This window comes from Anopheles darlingi, chromosome 3, assembly GCF_943734745.1.
Source record: "Anopheles darlingi chromosome 3, idAnoDarlMG_H_01, whole genome shotgun sequence".
Classification (NCBI taxonomy): Eukaryota; Metazoa; Arthropoda; class Insecta; order Diptera; family Culicidae; genus Anopheles; species Anopheles darlingi.
Window position 1 is genome coordinate 6,871,467 of NC_064875.1, and position 19,932 is coordinate 6,891,398.

The following is a 19,932-nucleotide window of genomic DNA, read 5'->3' on the forward strand; positions in this document are numbered from 1 at the left end:
TGAAAAATGGTATTAATGGTTAAGGCTGAAGCTAATTTACAGGAAATCCGTAGATTAATACCCGGGCTCCATTTGTTGTTAGGCGTCAAATATTTTCATTTGCTCAGCTAACATCAATTTGCTAAACAATCGAGCAAATCAAGCGAACTCAAACTCAAGGCAAAGCAATTTAACCATAACACATGGTGAATCCTTCGAGAACGGCATTTGTAAATTGTTCTTCGAAGGCATCTCATGCTCGCAAAGTACGTGTCAGCAATTGCAAAAACAACAAAAAAAACCCTTGTCAAACAAACCTAGCATACCCCGGCCCTGGGTTTTTCTTTCTCACATCCACTTAAAGTGACAATCCTGTCACTTACTGCCTCCTTTCTCCTTCTCGGCAAACGATGAATGTGTCAGCTGAAGTTTAATTTGTTTGCTTCACACCGGAACGTGCAACGGCAGTAGAGAGAAGCGTTACATTTTCCCAGGAAAAGAAACTTGACAGGGCACATCCATCTGTGGAAAACAATTAAATAAAATAGTGGCATCCCACAGAAAGTGGGCAACGCAGCGCTGGCAACGAAACCGATATAGATGCTACTTGTTGTGTCAACAAAAGAGGAACAATCTACGTTTGATATGTAGCGGTGAATTGAAAATGACGGTCAATCATCTCGCGCTGTAATTACTGTCAACACCTTCCCTGCAAGGTCTGTGTGTCTGTACGGCAGGTAGAGAAACATAAACAATTCTTTTGAAGATGTAATTACTCTATCGTCATCGTCGTGCAAAAGCATAAAGGCAAATCCGTGCGACGGACGATGTCGGTCCAGTTTGGGTATAAAACGGAACTGCAACAAATGGAACCATCTGCATCAGGCTTGTAACAACGGTAGTGCAACATGTGGCAACGAATCTTCCGGAACGCGGTTCTAGACCGCGTCCGCAGCTACACCATTTACTCGCCCGATTCGAACTCCTTCGGGCTGTACAAACTGTTGGCAGCTGTGTTCGCCATCCATTACGATACAAACCACCGAATGGCCCGATTCCTCTGGAACGTCTATCGCATCCTACCGCTCCTGGTGAACGTGTCGTACTATTACAAAACCTATCGTTTGGCCTTCTACCCGCAGGATAATACGGCAACCGCGGCCGTTGTCGCATCGGTCTGGGGTTTCACCTCCGGTACCCTGCGTATCATCATCATCGAAACACGCTACGGAGTTCTCCAGCGCATAATGTCCTTCCTGAACGATCGCAAGTACCGGATGGAGGAAGTCGAGCATCGGCGTGCCAAACTGTTTAGCAAAAACAACCGTATCCTGCTTGCACTCGTCGGTACGGTGGGCGTTCAGGCGCTTTGGTTCTTGATAACGCAGCTGTTCGCCCACGAGGCCTTCATGCTGCAGATCAATGGCCAGGTGGTGTCGAGTGTACCCGTGCAGATCGTGTACGGTTTGCTGTCGAACGTTTGGGCCATGATCTACGTGCTGTCGTTCGCTGTATTCTACATCACGATGAACATCTTTCGGCTCGAGATGGCACTGTTGCTCGACGGAATGAGTCAGCTTGAGGTGACAATAGCCAAGCAGTCGCATCGTCCCCTGGACATCATGCCACCGTTTGGTGAGACTTCGAACGCAACCGAGCGTCGCTTCTGGACCACGCTCCAGCGGGAGCTAAACCGTCATATTGTACGCCATATTGAACTGCTAGAGTGAGTGTATATGTGTGCCTGTGCCACCAGCCCTAAAATGTGAAACCAACAACGAGTTAATGTATGTAAAAAAACACATTATTAAACAGCCATCTCCGTGAACTGAGCTCCATCATCGGACCATTCTCGTTCGTCCAGTACTATGGTACGTTCGCGCTGATCGCCGGCTGTGGCTTCATTCTCGCCATCGAGGGCCTGTCGACGAACGGTGTGATCTACATGCTGTTCGCGATCGGGCTCGTGTTTGAATCTTTTCTCATCTGTCACGGGATCGAGCAGATAAACGATTTGGTAAGTTCAATTTGCGCTTCTCGCAAGGGTGGGTCGAACGCCCCCGGTATCGTCTCTTTACTAATACACCTTCGCGCGCAGAACGCAGCAATCGGTCAAGCGCTGTACAGCGGATTCCACTGGCCGATGCTGTTACGGTACGACGCAACCTTCCGGCGACAGTACCAGGCCATCCGGCATTCGATGCTGCTCGTCATCGGTCGCTCACAGAAGGGATTCCAGTGTTCGTTCGGAGGTCTGGGCGGTATTTCGATGGAGCGGTTTGCGCAGCTCATGCAAAAGAGCTACTCGCTGCTGACATTATTGCTACAGTTCGCTAAGTAGAGTGACGATCAACAACTATGCGCCCATCCATCATCAGCACTATAAAGCGAACAACTTCTTTTATTCTTACTTAAAAAAAAACACCTGCAATTAGACCGTGCTAATGCTCCAATGATCGTGATCTCAACGCATCAACAACATCAATCATCATCGCGCGAAACTAGCTGCTTCGGTTAGCACTTCCGCAAACACCCTCTTCTGCTGTCAGGTGTTCACAAAACATATTAATCTGTTTCTTTCTGCTATTTCTTATTCGCCACCCGGCAGTCGGCAGAGATGCCGTCGGATGCCGAAACGAATTTGCTTGGTAAACACCTCGCCACCTCCCGGTATTGCCATCCATTTCTATTCGCACCATCGACTCCTAAGCGCAGTAGAGGTAGTCGTCGAACGATGTACAGCGTTTCCAAAAGCCCGGCGCACACGATGATTGATTACCATCAATTTCAGCGATCAATGGAGCGACAAGTAGCCAGCCGTACCAGCTTGTGGGATAATTACAACACCCCGAGAGCACGGAGCCCGAAAATTTGGCACGAGAGCGTCGGTGTGGTATGCAGCTACACGGCAACATAGGTAACGCGCCGAATTGGAACCGCGATCTTTAATTGAATCTTCTTCTAATCGCTGGTTCGCTGGCAAATTTGATTTTCTAGCGTTCCCGTTTCCCTTGCTCGTGTGTGTGTGTGTGTGTGTGTGTGTGTGTGTATGTGACGGAGCGATCCATAATGGCAATATCAGCAAACACCATGAACACGATTAGATGTTAATTTCGGCACCTAGAACACCCTCATCCGATTTAGACGATACACCACACTGGCAGTGTCAGTGACAACACCAGCGCGCTTCACTGCACGTCGCTGATCAATCCGTTCCGGGCGCCGGTTCGATTGATTAACTCAATCATCTACGATCTGGCAGTGCCCTGCCGTGGCGTAAAGTGCACTTAGGAAAGTAATTAATTAGGACCTTATTGCACCCGACCGTCAGTCACGAAGGGCACTGTCATTGAGCATAGTTTCTATCGTTGCTTGGTTCCAGTTGGTTGCATTAAATGAACTACCGACACAAAACGCGTGATTGATGCCATCTGCCGATGGCCTCGTCGTCGTACCCGATAGTGACCGTGGTTCACAACACATTGTCACATTTGAGGAAATAAACATTGTGCCGAAACACCTTGAGCTGTTGCATTCTATTACAAGTGGATATACTAACATTCTCCAGCCGAGGCGACCTGCGATGGTGCGACGGCCGCCACGAAGTATGACGAACCATAATAACCGGCATCCATCAGGTTCCACATGGTGACGCCAAGACACGCAAACCGTGTAACACTGGGTTGTCACAGAAGATCACAACAAATCACAAACTACTATGCAACTTATCGACGACACAAAACACGCAACACGCCCAATTGCTTGATTTGTTCGACCATACACTGCACACACTACTCGACGTTTACATGTTTGCCAATCGCGTCGTTATAACATGTTTTGGGCGGAACACTTGCTATATTCAAAACTTATTCCCACCAAAGCACAGCGCACAGTTTCCGTTCTGCTTTTTTTGGTGGGAAGTTACAATTGAGTGAGATCAATATGGAGTTGATCCGCAAGTACAATACGCGACGCGCCCTAATGGTGACCTAATTTTAATGTCTCATTCGAAAGTCCCTACGAATTCCCTGATGCCATCCGTACACTGGAAGGCGTCCAACTACGCGTCTAGCATTGGCGAAACCTTCAGTGAGGCGGTGGCTGGCCCTTGTGCGTTTGCGTACTACAAAGACCGCAATCGTAGCACGAAGTCACTCACGAATTCACGGAAAAGAAAAATGCAACCCTTTACAGCCCACCATCCCAATGCAGAGTATACACATGTGATGCCAGCTCACTGGTCTGTTATCACACGTAGGGGGGGGGGGGGGGTTCAGCCTTCCCACATACAATCAAAAACCATCCAATGGTCACCACATCCGCTGGCCGTATGCGCCTGAGCGATGAGATAATAATTCAGTTGCTCATGGCTGATGACACAGAGACGGTACGGTCCGCAAATGTGTTGGTTTGAGCGACAGTGTTCAATGATTGGTGGTGGTCCCCCGCGCACCCAGTGATAAAGCTTTATCTTGCCAATGTACCCTACGCGATTCCGGCGACGTTCAGGCGTGAAAAGTGAGGCACTACGGAGGGTAGGTGTCAAATAATGGCAGGGTTCGAAACGGGTTGAATGTTTGTGTGCGGTCTCTCTCGCTGCAAGTGGCAACCTTATCGATCAGCACTTAATCTGACAGGGTGGTGGTTTACCCCTTCACTAACACCCCCGCTCGACCAGTACCATTTTGTAGCTCAACTTCAGATTCAGAAGAAATATTATAGGATTGAGGTTATCGTCTGGTATTGACATACTGTTCTACGTAGCGCAGCAGAAGTTTCAAGAAAATTCCGATTAACCGTAGGGCGAAATGGATAATATCTGTTATCTCACTTTGTTTCCAAACAATCCCGCTTATCGTAGCGACGGTATGTCATAACATGCACTTGACGCGCCTATCTTGCGAAATGGAGTGGTCCTCCAACTAGGTCGCTCTATACGCGGCCCCTAACCCATCGTCAATATTGCGCTAGCACGGTTGGTTCAAATATAGAGATAGGTTCTCTACAGCGGCTGACACTCTACATACATTCTAAGCTGCTCATGATCGTAAAGAAGCAAAAGCATCATCCATCCCATTTACTCCCTTCACGTGCCTCGCTATACACACACACACATTCACGTCCACACTCAACGGGACGATTGATCTTCGTGCTTAAAACGGAGATTTATGATAAGCCATTTCCTAGTATCCGTTTTACATCCCTCACTTGCAGCCAAAATGGTTGACCGAGTCTGGCTGGCTTCGGAAAGGATATCCTCTGGCGAAACAATAAATCATCATTTCGTCGCCATTTTACGATCGTTATCCGCCCTCTCCTCTCGCACCCTTGAAGGATTGAACCCAGCAAAACACGCTCAATATTCCAGGGGTGCGAGTGGTGTTACTGCAGCTACTGGTGGTATCTTAACGATGATTAGCTAAAAGGTCTGGCAAACGGAAGAGTTATGCCACGGTGCCTCGGAAGTGAAAGGACTAGCGGCGAAAGATTTATTAAGAAAAATGACGGCATCTCAATCCACCTTATCGATAACACTTTGTGCACGCCGGGCGGATGGCGATCGTCAGACAAGGGAACGCATTTGACATCAGGCTTCGTCGGGTCAGGTCCGCCTGCTGGGGAAGTACTTGAAGGCGGGGAGAGCGAATTGCAATCAATACTTTTCCTTCTGCGAACAGCCATCATGTAGCGGAATATCTACAGCAGTGGAAATATTGTAAAATAATTAGATTGTAAGCGGAACACGAGCAGGAGCTTCGTGGAGAAGCGAGGGAAATGGAGAAAAAAAAAACCAATACTCCTATCGTTGCGAGTGATTAGCGATGAAATGACATATACATACATTGCTGATGATACATGTTCTCTATTCCTCAGAAAGCCAAACCAACCATCCAGAAAAAAATAAAACTAAACCAAACGAATCTCCTGGATCATGCCGTCATCTACGCTCAACATGTCATAAGGCTATGGGAAGCATAAAGAAGGGCCATGACAAGCGGAAGCATCGCGCATCGATGAGAAGTTGAGGAATTGACAACACTCGATTAAAGCTCAATTCACCGGAAAAGCGTTGCAAAAACCTCGTGTACCATCCCACCCCGCCCTACCTTACGTTTGGCGGAGCGTTAGTTGGAAGATCCTTGAGTGTTGAGGTAAGATAAGGGGAGAAATTCATGGGAAAGACAGGGAAGAAAAACACAAATTCAGAAACGAGATCTCTCTCTCGTATGGAGAACATGAAACCGACGAGTGGGTGTTCAATTCAACCGGCAGACATGACGATGATGATGATGGAAAGTGGAAACCATAGATGGATGATTTGGAGTGCGCCGTCCGATACGAATGTCGGTTTGTCAGGATTCTTCCGCACGCGAGGCGAACCGCTCGGAGGAAAACTTTGCTCAATCAATGATACGCTTCAATGCGGTGCACATTCGCCTGGAATGAGCAGCTTGTCGGTCGGGCTCTATCGGGCGCTGCCTTTACGTTGCCGTGTGCATATGGTTTTCTTTCTTTGCAATCAGGCGTTATGATTGAGTAGCGAGATACCGCGAACAGAGAGAGAGAGAGAAGGAGAGAGAGAGAGAGAGAGAGAGAGAGAGAGAGAGAGAGAAAGAGAAATAGAGAGAGGAAACAGTGCAACATGGAAAAACTACTTTGACGATGTTTTCCCTTTGTTCAATAAGCGCCTGCGATGCGCGAGCATTAATAATAGTGGTGTGTTTAGCTATGCAACAGTCCTTGAAATTGGACAAATCGTTTTTAAATGGTTGGAAATATAAAAAAATGACTAAAACCCAGCGAACGCAACTAACAAACGGGGCAGCAATACAGAAGAAACAATGAATTTTACATTCGATTCATTGCCAATACACAACTTAACTTGGTATGACGTTACTCCCAAAACAAGCAACAACATATTGGTTGGAATTACCAGAGCGACACCCGCTGATCGAACAAATCAAAAGCAAACAGGATTCACGAGCCAAGCGACACCAGGAAAGGGAAACGAAAACACGAAGAATTATTACAGAAGATAGAGAAGATTGATGCTTCCGCAATTCGCTACCACGAAGCAAGCGACAAACGAAGACGAAACAATCCGATCGAACGAAACGCGAAACCGGCCCCCGGTAATGACGTAAATTTGCGCCATTGGCGTCATAGTACAGAAAGGTCGGTATTCGAGCGAAAGAGGGATTCGATCCAGAGTAAGATGCGATACGAGTACTCGCCAGCACATGAGTAATGTGCTTTTCGAGCTTCATTCACACTTTGTCGTCGCCCGTTGCAGATGGACGCGTGGCTTCTTTCATGATCGACGTGCGGCCACCAAGATGATCGTGCCGGTAGACGCTCTACATTATCGTTGTGACCTTGGCTCGGTATGTCATCGTCTCGCGCACAGATGACTCGCCGCTATTGGGCTTTAATCGGTGAGCGATCGATTCTCCATCCACACGCGAAAGAGTACACGCGGGATCGTTCCGGCGGTATAAATTTGTCCGCGAAACACGAAGACGCATTCGATTCGTTCAACCAGCGCAACATCATCGTAGCAAAGAACCTGTTTTGGGATCCAGCGTGGTTATGGTATTCCCAGCCAATCGTACCAGGTGTGTGACCGGATCAATTCTATTCCGAGACAAACGGATTGAGTTTTTCTGGTTAAAAATAGAACTTTGGAGTAGCAAACCAAAACGCTTCTACCTTCTTTGTTTGCTCTAATTGGGAACGTACAATACACATTTTTCTACAATTTTATAACGGTTTCTAGGGTTGTATCCCGTTTTGCGTTCCACGTTTTCGTCCGTCGTTCAACCTTTACATTCTGTCCTTCAAATGATTATTTTAACATTTTTTCGATAAGCATATCATTCGAACACTTCGATAACCGAATCCAAATAATGCTGAGAAACCAAAGATAATAAAACGGTGGAATAATTAAACATTGAAGTTGAAGCCACCATTGTGAAGGTGAAGAGCAGGTTTGAAGCACAAACCAATCGCAATCGAAAACATTATCACCAACAACAGTTGCGAAAATACAGAGATAAAATTTAAAACAAAAGAGTCTCAGATAACTCTAGCATTTAAATTCGTCCCTCCAAAACCACTCACCACTGTTGCCACCATTTGCACTCGGAATAACCACCCCACTGTTGTATATCATTATGCAAAAGCAGACGACGCTCGCGAGATTGTCTTGTCTACAAACAGCATGCGTGTTGCTAGACGCTGCTCTCGCTCGCTCCCTATGGTCTAGTTGTGGTGAATGCCGTGTTCTGAAGTGGCGTCCAAACAACATCGAGTCCGCCACGATCACCGCGCACAAAGCCGATCGGTCGGTCAACCATCGAATCGCATCCTGCCGACCATCCAGTTGCTCAAGAACGACGATCCGGTACGGACGCACGGACGCGGTACGTACAACTGGCCGTCGTATCGCTCTTGCTCTCTCTCTTTCTCTCACTGTGATCCTCGCTGTGCCATTTACCGATCGAAAGACGATGAAATTAGGTGTAGCACTACTAAGCCTTGCATCAGTCGCACTCCTCAGTGTGCAGGATGCAACGGCAGGTGTCAAGAGTGGGCGCAAGGAGATCACATTCAATTGGATCCGCTCGAGTAGCGTTGAAAGCAGAAACAGAACGGTAAGTAATGTGACGCGCGTGGCTACCCTTAATGTCGGTTCTGTGCCCGATCTTCGCGGTGATGTGTATCGGAACTAATGAGTCGTCTGGGATTGTTGGATTAGGCTATTCTGCTGCAGCGCGATGGTTACGAGCCGATCCGCGTGACGGTGCGAACGAAGGATGGCTACCGGTTGACGGTGTACCGTATGCAACCGAAGAAGGCACGCGCCGGTGCCGTACTGCTGCACCACGGTATCCGTCAGTCGAGCGATATGTGGATGCACCTAGGGCCAAAGGGTTCACTGGCTTACCAGCTGTACGAGGCCGGGTACGACGTGTGGATGAGCAATTCGCGAGCTTCACAGGAATCGGACGGACACGAGGAGCTTGACCGTGACAGTGATCTGTACTGGGACTTTAGCTTCCACGAGGTCGGCACGCACGATCTGACGGCAATCATTGACCACATCCTCACCGAAACCGACCGGCAGCAGCTTCATTTTGTCGGCTACTCGGAGGCAGGATCAGCAGTACTGGTCATGCTGTCGGAGCTGCCGGCGTATAACGCTAAGCTGGCTAGTGTGGAACTGCTCGCACCACCCGCCTTCATGCAGTACGGACAGTATAGCTGGATAGCGCGCATGATACAACCGCTGAGGGCGTTGTTCCCATGGAACGTATACTACGCCCGGGATGCACTTCCGTCGCAGATCTGTTCGCTGTTCCGCGCCGAATGCTGTCAGCTGTTTGGCCGCATGGTCAGCCAATCGGCGTCCAACTGCTTGGATCTGGAAAATGTTTCGCTCAAACAACTGGAGCACTACCGGCAGATCATCGCTTCCGGTCGGTTTCAGCAGTTCGATTATGGCTACAAGGGAAATCTGGAGCGGTATCGTCGGAATCCACCACCAGACTATTGCCTCTGGGATGTGACGGCACCGGTGGCGCTACACTACGGCAACCGCGACCAAACGGTCGACTGGCGTGGTGTCGAGCAGCTGGCCCGGAAGCTACCGAAGGTGAAGGAACTACGGAAGACGCTCTACCCGGGCTTTACGCATCGTGATTTCTATCAAAACCCCAAAACACACAGCACCGTCTACGCCAACATAGTGAAGTCAATCAAACGTCACGCGGCTGGTGGTCAATAAAGTGCTCCGAAAAAAAACCCCGAAGCCCCTATTATCGTTATAATTTAGGCGCTTCCAGCAACGGGAATGCCCGTTAGTGGACACGGAATTGATCAAATCTGTTACGCATTCGAACGTGGCGTGGCGTGGCGTATTCTGCGCATCTGCGATAACCGGCAGCCTCGCAAACAGGTTTGCGACGCTGCGAGCTTTTGCCCGCTGACATGAGGAAATGTTAATCAACCTATTAATACCGTTCAGCACGCCTAAGTTTGCTGAGTTCCGCGTACCGCTTCTGCCATACGGGTATGGTGGTGTGGTCTGCTCCAAAAAAAAAAGAAGAAGTAAAAGAAGCAACGACCTGCCCAAAATGTAGCGGATCGAGAGCGTGCGATCGCATAACACTCACACACACCCCTCTCTTCGAGATACACCTTCATTTTCAAGGTTATGGTCGCTCACCGCTAACACGATGAGGCGCGGGCTCGCGCGAAAGAAAACGAGCCCAACGACCGCGTCAAAGAGCGGGGCTTCACCGGCGCCTATGGTGGCACCTAGGAAACCATTGATCGTGCGCAAGTGAGTATGTTAGGAGAAGGCATCCGAATGATTCATACAATTCACCAGCACTTTTTGGTAGGTCAAGCGCGCGTGCGCACGCAAGGTATGTGCACTTCATCTGCAGTATAGGCTTCTGGGGGCGAGGGGGATGGATCAAGTATCAACTCGAGTTTCAGCTCGACGCAGTCCAGTGTTTCAAGGTCGGCAGCAGTAACAAGCCAACAGTCGTCATCGGCATCGCGTCTCAGGTGTGCCATGCAGCAGTCATAGGAAGCAGCATCATCACTCACGCCGCATTGGTGCAGCAGCAGTTTGAGGTTATGGCAAAAAAATAATAATTGTCCGAAAGTAATCGCGGCACCGCAGCCAGCTGGCGTTGCACCGGCCGGCCTGTCGGTCAGTGTGTCTTCATGCGAAGGCCAGGGTAAGTTGTTTGTGCAAATAATTTGAGGAGGGCCAGGGTCTTCAGTTCGTGGTCAACGTCAAGTGTGTGATGGGATTGAGATGAGGCCAAAATGGTCCAGCAAGTCAGTCGTTGATCGGCTTTGTAAGGCCCATGAGACCCTACTACAAGCAAGGTCTCCGTGTTACATTCGAGATTTGGACCTTTTTCTTTCGGTGTTCTGAAGTTCTGATGCTTAGCTTCCTGCCAAGGTAATGGCATCATGGCAGACTAATCTTATCCCACACCATCGAGGACCGTTGCTGTGCAGCACCAGATTAACGTCTTATGAAAGCAAACAGCATAAGAACCCTCCGGAGTGTGTACGATATCATCGGATCTGTCGCAACGGCACGGGATTAGACGCAGAATATTAACTACTGTGCCCGGCAGGGTATCCGGTGATGATATTAAAAATCTAAAAAGCTCAAGGTTCGCTCGGTTGGTTTAGTAACAGCGGAAGCCCTCAGCTCCTCAACGCTCTTCACGTCTGATCCGTAACTTCAGCAGCAAGTCCATGAAAATGCAAAACATGTCCCCTACTCCAAAAAAAAAAAAACAGGTCCAGTGTGTATTATTTGACGCAATGGACAACACGTGACAGCTACTCGCAAAAGCCAAAGTGAATGGACAAAGAAGCACCACCCCCCCTCCCCCCCACCACAAGCAGTAACGCCCTGAAGCCCTAACTAAAAGCATTTATCTCGTTTTCAAGGAACGCATTTCCAGTCAAAAGCTACTTTAGTCACCGAGTTTGGGTCTTACTTTTCGGTTTTGGATTTTCCTCCAAAAGCGGATCGTCCAAGAAGCCGACTTCTCGCTGGCGTCCTCACTCCTAAGAGGAAACTTTCTTGCAGAAATTAATATCAAAAATCAACTTTACGCCACACCCCGACAGCCGTGGTAGCCGTAGGCCGCTAACTCCCACCGGGGGTGAACGCCACAGCCACGTGCCCGTGACCGCCGTGCCTGGGGCTAAGTTTCCAGAAAAGGAAGCAGTGAAATAAAAAGAAGAAGAAAAAAAGCGGGAAATAAAAGCGAAATTTTGAATAGACTCCTGCCGGCTCACCCTACAACACGCCGCTAAAAAGGGCAGCATCTCCCCATTCGCTGCCTTTAAACAACTTTCGCCCAGCCACGTGGTTTGGGGTGTCATGAAGTCCGTGTAGCTGACTTAGTCATCTGTGCCGGGTATGTCCCAGAAACAGATTTTAAATCCCGGTTCGTTTCTCTCCCTCTCCCTCCTCTCTCCCTTTAGCTCTCTCAAAGAGTCAGCTGATGAATTTAACAGTATTTAATTATGAAAAACTTCGTGCGTGAATTAGCACCAAAAGTTTCACGGCGCCCTCTCACTCTCCGTAATGAAATTCCAAAGAAAAACTTTCGCCCTTTCGGGCGTTTTCATGAATTCAAAAAGCATAGAAATGGATGTACTAAAAACAGGCAATTAATCATAAAGCATCATCTTGTCCGAAATGTTTAGTATCCACCCAACGATGTACCGCCTCTTCTAAACATTATTGCCTGGCAAGTAACCTTGAATTGAATCAAGAAAACAGGGCCGATCTACTCGAAAACATTACCGAAAAGATATCAGGACGCGTTTTAAGACAAAATAGTTGCAGGAAACCATCGCAGATGAAAGTATGTAATCGTAACCAAAGACAACAAACAACCCAATGCCTGCGTCTCATATATGCTGGCGTTTTCTGGAACCATCCTTAAAATAATCCCAAATTTGAGTGCCAGTTGAGTTCGGGGAACCTTCCGGGGGCAACCGTTCAATCACAGCTCGGAGAAGTGTTTGATGTCACACAATATTGTCCCCAACATACACGCACACGTGCACGGTTTATTCGTTAGCCCAGTTTAGCATGTCCCGACAAAACCGAAAACATCTCAAACATAAAACAGATTTTACAAAAGAGAATATGCTGGCACGTGCTACGACCATCCTGAGCAAAACATAAACTGTGACTTCTCGGAAGCATACATTATGAAATGGTAAGAAGCAGTCCCTTATTAATGTTTTATCGATGTTTTCCTTAACGAAGCGAAGCCCACGCCAGGGTTTTATCGTGCATGTCAACTGTCAGGCGCAGTCATAATAAAAGATGAGAGCAGATGGATGAATTTGTACCGTTTTTCCTTCCTTCAACAAAGTGATATTGTACGAAGGAATATGTGTGAGGTTCCAATTCCAAGAAACACCCGTTTTTTACATTCAGCCTACGATATGGTGTCCCTGTTTGAATAGCCAATTTGGTCCAAAAACCTTTAACATTAGCCAAAAAACACGAGTTCCAGTTTGTTTTAACAACATTTTTGCACATCATCTATATTGCAGAACATGCACTTTAGAGAGTTTGTTAAACTCTGTTATCAACATTCTCAACTATTATTATGATCGTTCCTCCCTGCTGGAATGATGGAGAACACACACACACACATACACACCGGCTTCTCTAGTTTTGACAACATTTTTATGGAAAAACTAATTTCCCAATCAGTGCGTGATCGACATTTTATCGGCTTTCTCTCACGCTTGGAATAAACTCTGCCTTGGCCGGGCTCTACGCACACCATATCCCACAAAACACCCACACACACAGCTGACAAGCTCGTTAACGTTTACGAGCGTACAAACCCCAGATCCTGGACCCGGTATGGTCACCGTCCCAAAATCCTTCGGGCAGTTCTCATTCGGTCTCCGCCCTTCGGTCAAGTCCAAAGGATTCAGCGAACCACAACGCACCCTGAAACAGAGCAGATTGTCTTCATCATCATCATCATCATCATCACCAGCACACTGAGCCCCCTGGCTATCTGCTGTTGCTCTGCGTGCCCGATCCAGGAAGTTGGGCGAAAAACTCCGTCAGCCTTTTGCAACTCCACGCGCGTCGTATCTTCGCTCGCCATCGTGGCATCGGCAGTCGGTGAATGGTATTGCCTTGGTACGCAGGCCACCACCAAATCCGACCGACGGTTCACCACTTTACACCTCGAGCTGTCTGTCCTGACAGGGGACAATGTCCCTGTGGAGCGCGTGGAGACCGGGCTAGTGGCGCGGCTTGATGCAATTTCCGGCAGCGGCTTCTCACCGACGGAGTACAGAGCCAGAGAGAGAGAGGGACACCAATATCATCGGCCGAATCGATAGGACGCATCGAGCCCATTTCGGGGAAAATGAAGCGTGAAAATGGCAGCCCATTCCTGTCCTGCGTCTCTCACTCATCCCTGAGGGTGATTTGATTGGCTGTGCGAAAGTGGAACCATCGGTTGCATCGCACGCAAGAGCATGGCACGGATTTCAGGACACGGTGGATTTTACTGTCCACCACCAGGTATCACCAAAGGCGGTTAGGCAGGCGCTGCCGATAAAGATTGGCCCATGAGAAAATAGCACACCCAAAACGCGATGCATTCCATTCGGCCACTTTTTCCCACCAGCAGAAGGCAGGCTCAGAATGTCCTTTGAGCTGTGAGCAACAAGGGACGCATATCGCAGCCTAACAATCGCACGTTTCGTCAACCTTTAGACAGTGACAACTTCTCCTTTTTTGGGGGGGGGGGGGGGGGGGGTTCCATTCCCATTCGGTTTTGTAGTAACCAGGTTGATGGCATCAAATGAAAATTGCATTTTTTTTTACGGCTAATGATTGGCTTACCGGAGATGAAACGGGGCAAAACCCATCAAACGCGACGCTGCTTTTGCGCCAAAATGAAATTGAATTCATTAGTTGAGGGAGGTTTACGCCATGATTGGCGCCACGATTCGTTGCAGTGGAGCGTGTTGATGTGGTGTGCATCAAGGTACTTTAAAAAGACAGGTAGCTTCTTAACCGCTTTGACAGGTCACCATTTTCAATTTGTTTGACATTCATAGCAGGGCGCTTTTTATCAACAAAACCACGTGAGTTTCAAGAAGAAGAAGAAGAAGATGTGGGCAAGTTTGGTGGTTTTATCAGGGAAAGTACTTGATTTCACTCTTTTTCGAATGTTTAAATGATTCATCTCTCTATATAAGATCAATCGAGCGACCGAGTTGTGTTTTACAGCGAGTGAGCACGGTCCAGGAACGCTAGCTAGCTCTTGTTCTAGGCCGGGTGGCAAGACCTACGGACCGATAGCATATTGAAACTATTGAAAGAATTTTGGGAATATTTGCATAAACTTCAACTTTCGTGCCACTTTTCGTGTATTTTAACTGTCGTAATACCACGGAAAAGCGAAAACAGCTCCGAAAAGAGCGTTCCCGAAGTAAACATCCCACCATCCCGTGAATGTCAAACTCTGAAGTTTTTTCTAAAAAAAAATCGGGGATTTGTTCTGGATAAAGCTACCTGTCTTTTTAAAGTACCTTGGTGTGCATCAAACTGAAACCAAACCAAATTGGGACGCGCATCGATAATTGGGCATCGGCACTACACCACACTCATAGTTCGAACCGAGCGCATAGCGAGAGGCCAAAGGGTACATTCAATTTAATGTATTTTACAAGCAATGCCGCGAAAAGCGTGAATTGCCTCCATTTGAATGAAGTCGGGACACCTCATCACCAGGCAGCAGGAGGGACCGCCGCATCAATCGAATTGCGAATGACCGCGTTGCGCTGAAAGCACGACATTCGCTCGTAAAATGAAACACATTACCCAGAGGTCCCAAATGTCCTGTTGATAGAGTGCGTTCTCTCTTCCAGCTGTTTATTAAAGGACACCACCGATCGGGTGACCTGCCTCGAGGGAGGCGTAATTAAGAATTTAAATTAGATTTCCTAACGATCGATCATCGCCACTTGCTCACTCAATTCGACGTGTAATTTAGGAACCAGGGGGTCCGGGTGACCACAAATTAATTGGCAATTCGTTCGAGGAAGCACTTACGGTTGCTCGTCCGAATGCACGAAAGGCCTGACCATTCGGTTTGGATAAACTTTGAAATGAATATGGAGAGAAAACTTTGTAATGCCCAAAAACCAAAAATATCTAATGTCGACCATCACTCCAAGTGTCACGGCAAGCAACGTGCGACAACATGTTGGGTTCTCCAATTTCTTGGCAACCAGAAACGCACGCGACCGGTCTCGGTGCGCAATCGACAAAAGCATATTGCACTGAAAAATGTCCTAAACATTCGACACCATTCCCGAGGATAAGGTGTGCGTACGCGGATGTGAGGTCGTGATTACATCCTGAACAAGTGCTGAAGTCTAGCCCGTACCAGAGGCCAGGCAGCACTACTAGCGCACACACACACACGGACATGCACGCTAAAAAAGTGTATACTCATCAAGTTACAACACTCCGGAAGAGTATCCGGTAGAGGTCCGCCAGGTGTTGGTAGCATCCTGACACAGGGACGTGTTCACGTCCACACGACACACGAAAACGTACGGTCGGAGTGCGGGAACGAGACGGAAGCCGGAGAGGAAGGGAAAGTTAGAAAACATTTGTCACGGTGTCACCTTTTTCGGGGCCAATTATTTCGTGTAGCAATTTGTAAACGTCCATCACGGGGTGGCTGGCTGCGGCGGCACCATCGCCTCCCACCCCTTATGTCAATCGACCCAGCACCCTTCTTTGTGTCGTCCGGTCTACCGCACACACACACACACACACAACGCGCGCGCTAGTACAACGCAGCTGGGATATGCTTACACGCACATCACATGCGCCTGATGAAGGTGCTTGTAGCACAGGGAGTCGATCCTTCACCCCTACCGGGCGTTGGCGTAGAGTACATGCTTCCCGCAAAAGGCACACACACACACACACACTGGAGCTGATGTGCGGGAGTGCATTCCAAAGCGGAGTGATAAGGATCAACCCGTGGTGGGAGGCGAACCTGTGGGCCTTCATGTCAGGTCAGGGTAAATTAAACACTTTCTATAGCTACTACGGACTCCTCGTCGTCGTCATCGTCATCGTCATCGTCATCGTATATGCTTCACCATTATGCTGCTGCTGGTTCGGAGTTTTAGTAGCGCTCCCGTACTCAGCCGGTTCCACCAATTGGGAGGTCCTAATGGAAGCCTGGTAGTACAACCCTCCCACTACTGTTGCAAAGACCTGTTTGGCACCCACACCCTGTGTGGGTGTGTATGTGTGGCCGCTGAGCCGTGCCAAAAGCAGTAATTTTCTAATCACTCAAACATGCTGCTGCTGCTGCCACCCAGGATGAGGATCCTTCGCGGCCAACACTTCGCGGATTTGAGACCACCAGCCTCTCCCTGCCGTGAGTGCAGCGGGGGTTGTGACCTCAACATCGAACACACACACACACACACACGCGCGCACACAGCTATTGATCTATGCAAATGAATTAATTCGGTGGAAAGCTTTCCCATGGTTTCCGGGAACGCACCATGGCCACGCCATAGAAGTCGGCCGAAAATGTTTTAATTAAAGCCAGTTAGTCCCCCCCGTTGTAATGGCAGGGAGCTTAGCATGATTGAAACGGGCAGCAGCTGTAGCTTGAGCGCTCAAAACTCGTTGTTGTAATATGCAAAATCAGAGCGCGCCAGCCAGCTGACGATCGGCGTTTATCGACACTTTTCGTCGCTGTACATCTGCTGCTCCAGCAGCAGATTTGGTGGTGATGTGGCGTGTGACGATTATTTTCCGAGCACTCGTAACGATCCTTGTGGGAAGGGTCTCGATAATTCATGGAGAAAATGAAATAGTATAACACCCCTACACGTTCTGCAGTAGTTCGATCACCGGAAACGAACGAAATTCGAACGGCAATGTAAGATGAACCTACGAGCGATATCAAGAATTCGACTTCTCTTAGTGACCGTTTTCGTCCACCAGCGGAGAAGCAGCAGCTGTCAATTCGTCTAAAGATCTTTTTTTTCCTTTTGTTGCTCCTCCAATCGCGGCTCGTCTAAAAGAAACAGTAAACGACCATTAGCCACACTTTGCTCCGTACTATTAAGCTGTCACTCTCCGGGATGGCAGCCGCGAAATGGATTCCGCCGATTGGAAATACTAAGAAGCGAGAAACTAATTCCCATTCGCATAGCAACACTCGGAACACCGACACATAAACTTCAATCCTGTCGCAGGGAAGCCGGGCGCGGCCGGGAAAAACCAATGTGCCAAGTTCAAGGTCAAAGCTCTACCCAACCACAGCCAGGGGAGGAGAACCACCAGTAGTCGATCGCCGTACCGACGAAATGCAAGCGATTGTGACGCGGCACCTCGGCATTCGCATACGGGTGTGGGCGCGAAGAAGGGTACCGAACGAAGACAAATCGAAAATGAAGGCACAGAGCAGCACACGGGGTTGCTGTTGTGCGGTGGATCGCTTGCTTGTTGTGCTCGTTGGTTGCTGGAGCCCACTGTTTTTCCGATTTTCGACTCCATCAATCACTAGACACTAGAGGGAGGCGGCAGGCAGACAGACCACATCGAGCTTGCCGTTGGCCGATTCATCCGTTGCTACGCTCGTGTTTTGCTGATTTTCTCCAGCGTCCAAGGGGCCGGTCCAAGAGTGGGACTAAAAGAAAGATCCTGTTAATCTTAGTGGATTGCCTGGGTAACTACCCGCCCAACTGCTTCGGATGCTGGTATTCGGCGCGTGGCATGGTCACGATCTGTTCACGAAACAAGACCGGCGGCCAGTATGGCCTACGCTCCGGTACTCCAGTCCACCGTATCGGCTTCGTGTCCTTGAGATTGACGGCGCACAATGAAAGACACTCAATTACTTCATTAACGATGTGTTTGTGTGCAGCAGCGCTTGATCTCGATGAGCTAGCTCTCTCGGTGTGTAGTAATTGGTAGTGCTCGTGAGAATTACTGTAATCTTGGTAAATGCAATTAGCAAAGGAGCGTACGCGAATCATCAATTTCGTATCGGAACCTAATCTTTACGAGAAGCAATTCAACACATGCTTCTTCGCTCCTCGTAAATCTATTCGATCAGAACAGCATCCTCGTACAATCGATATGCAAACTTTCACACCTTATCGATTCCCTAATTCATTCATATTTTAACCAATTATTCATGACGAAAGGCAGAATCCGAAAGCTAAATATTTGTCTGCATCTCTGGCACGGAGCTACGGACTAACACGAACACAAGAACGGTTCATTCATTAACCGCTCGCCAACCAGCAACCAGCGCACCCGAAGAGCAAAAACTCGTCGTTACACGAAAAAGCTGCTTGGTATGCTCAGGCTCCAAAAACCAGCAACGACGACCGCATCCTTGGAAAGTGCGGACGCCCCAGCACAGGACGCAGCGATGCGAAAATCATTAATGAGACCAAACCACCCTCCAGCTTGCCTCTAAACCAGCATCCTAGAATAGGTACCACCACCCTCACACTAAACCACCCCTCGAGTTGAAATCATTCAAAAGCTTGTTCCAAACTTCTTACCGGATCGGTGGTCGTCCCAGCGAGAGTCGTCCCCGTGGTTGCCGGCCATTAGCGCACTGCTGGTGCCGCCCCGAGCGGACAGAGACCACACCGGCCCGGTCAGTCGACCACAGTGGGTGGTTGGGGAAAGAAGAAAAAGAAGAAAGAAAAACACCCAAAAAACGCACCCCGAAAAAGTAGCGTGGCGCGGGGGCCGGGGGTACGCTTTTTAATGGGAAAAGTTTCGGACCACTTTTTCCCGATCGTCCTTTTCCGTACCTGGGCTGCAGGGGTGGTATGCACGGTACTCTGGAGGTTGCTCTTAGGAGCTATTTTTACAACCCAGTTTTACATGCATTACGGAATTTACGTGGGGAGGCAGGGACATCGGTTCGTCTCTTTTGGAGGTTTTTTTGTTTCGAGGGGGCAGAGGTTTTAAGTGCCACGTACTGGTACGTACCACCGGTGTTCTGCTGCTCGGTAGCATTTTTCATTTGGGCATTTTAAGAGCCACTCTTGAGCGGAACTATATGCTCCACTCCACTCCATCCCCTCTCCCCGGCGAATGATGATCGACGTTATACGTTATACGACCGGTAAGCAAGCGGTACGACTGAATGAGTGTTAAGTATTGCGCGCGACAGGTGCTTCAACAGTTGAAAGTAGTTTAAGCGTCCTACCGATTGGGCCGACGGATTGGCAATGAACCGGCGCGGCCGAGTGGCCGAGACAATTAAATTCGTCCCACCAATCCAAGCAGCCGGAATGCCGGTTGTGCTTTTAAGCCGGGCGGTAAATGTGGGCTGCTTGGGAAGGAGA

At 48.7% G+C, this 19,932-nt stretch overlaps 1 protein-coding gene across 4 annotated transcripts in view; it reads right to left on the minus strand.

Annotated features, from left to right (window-relative positions):
* LOC125953941 (atypical protein kinase C) overlaps positions 1 to 19,932 on the minus strand; it is a 114,468-nt gene that overhangs the window by 35,538 nt on the left and 58,998 nt on the right. The window contains exon 1 of one of the 4 annotated variants that reach the window (XM_049683820.1): positions 3,539 to 3,920. The exons of the other annotated variants lie outside the window; for them this stretch is intronic. Coding sequence (XP_049539777.1) covers positions 3,539 to 3,626 — 88 coding nt within the window. The 5' untranslated portion in view covers positions 3,627 to 3,920. Of the gene's footprint in view, positions 1 to 3,538; positions 3,921 to 19,932 lie in introns of those variants that run through there. 4 annotated transcript variants of the gene reach the window in all.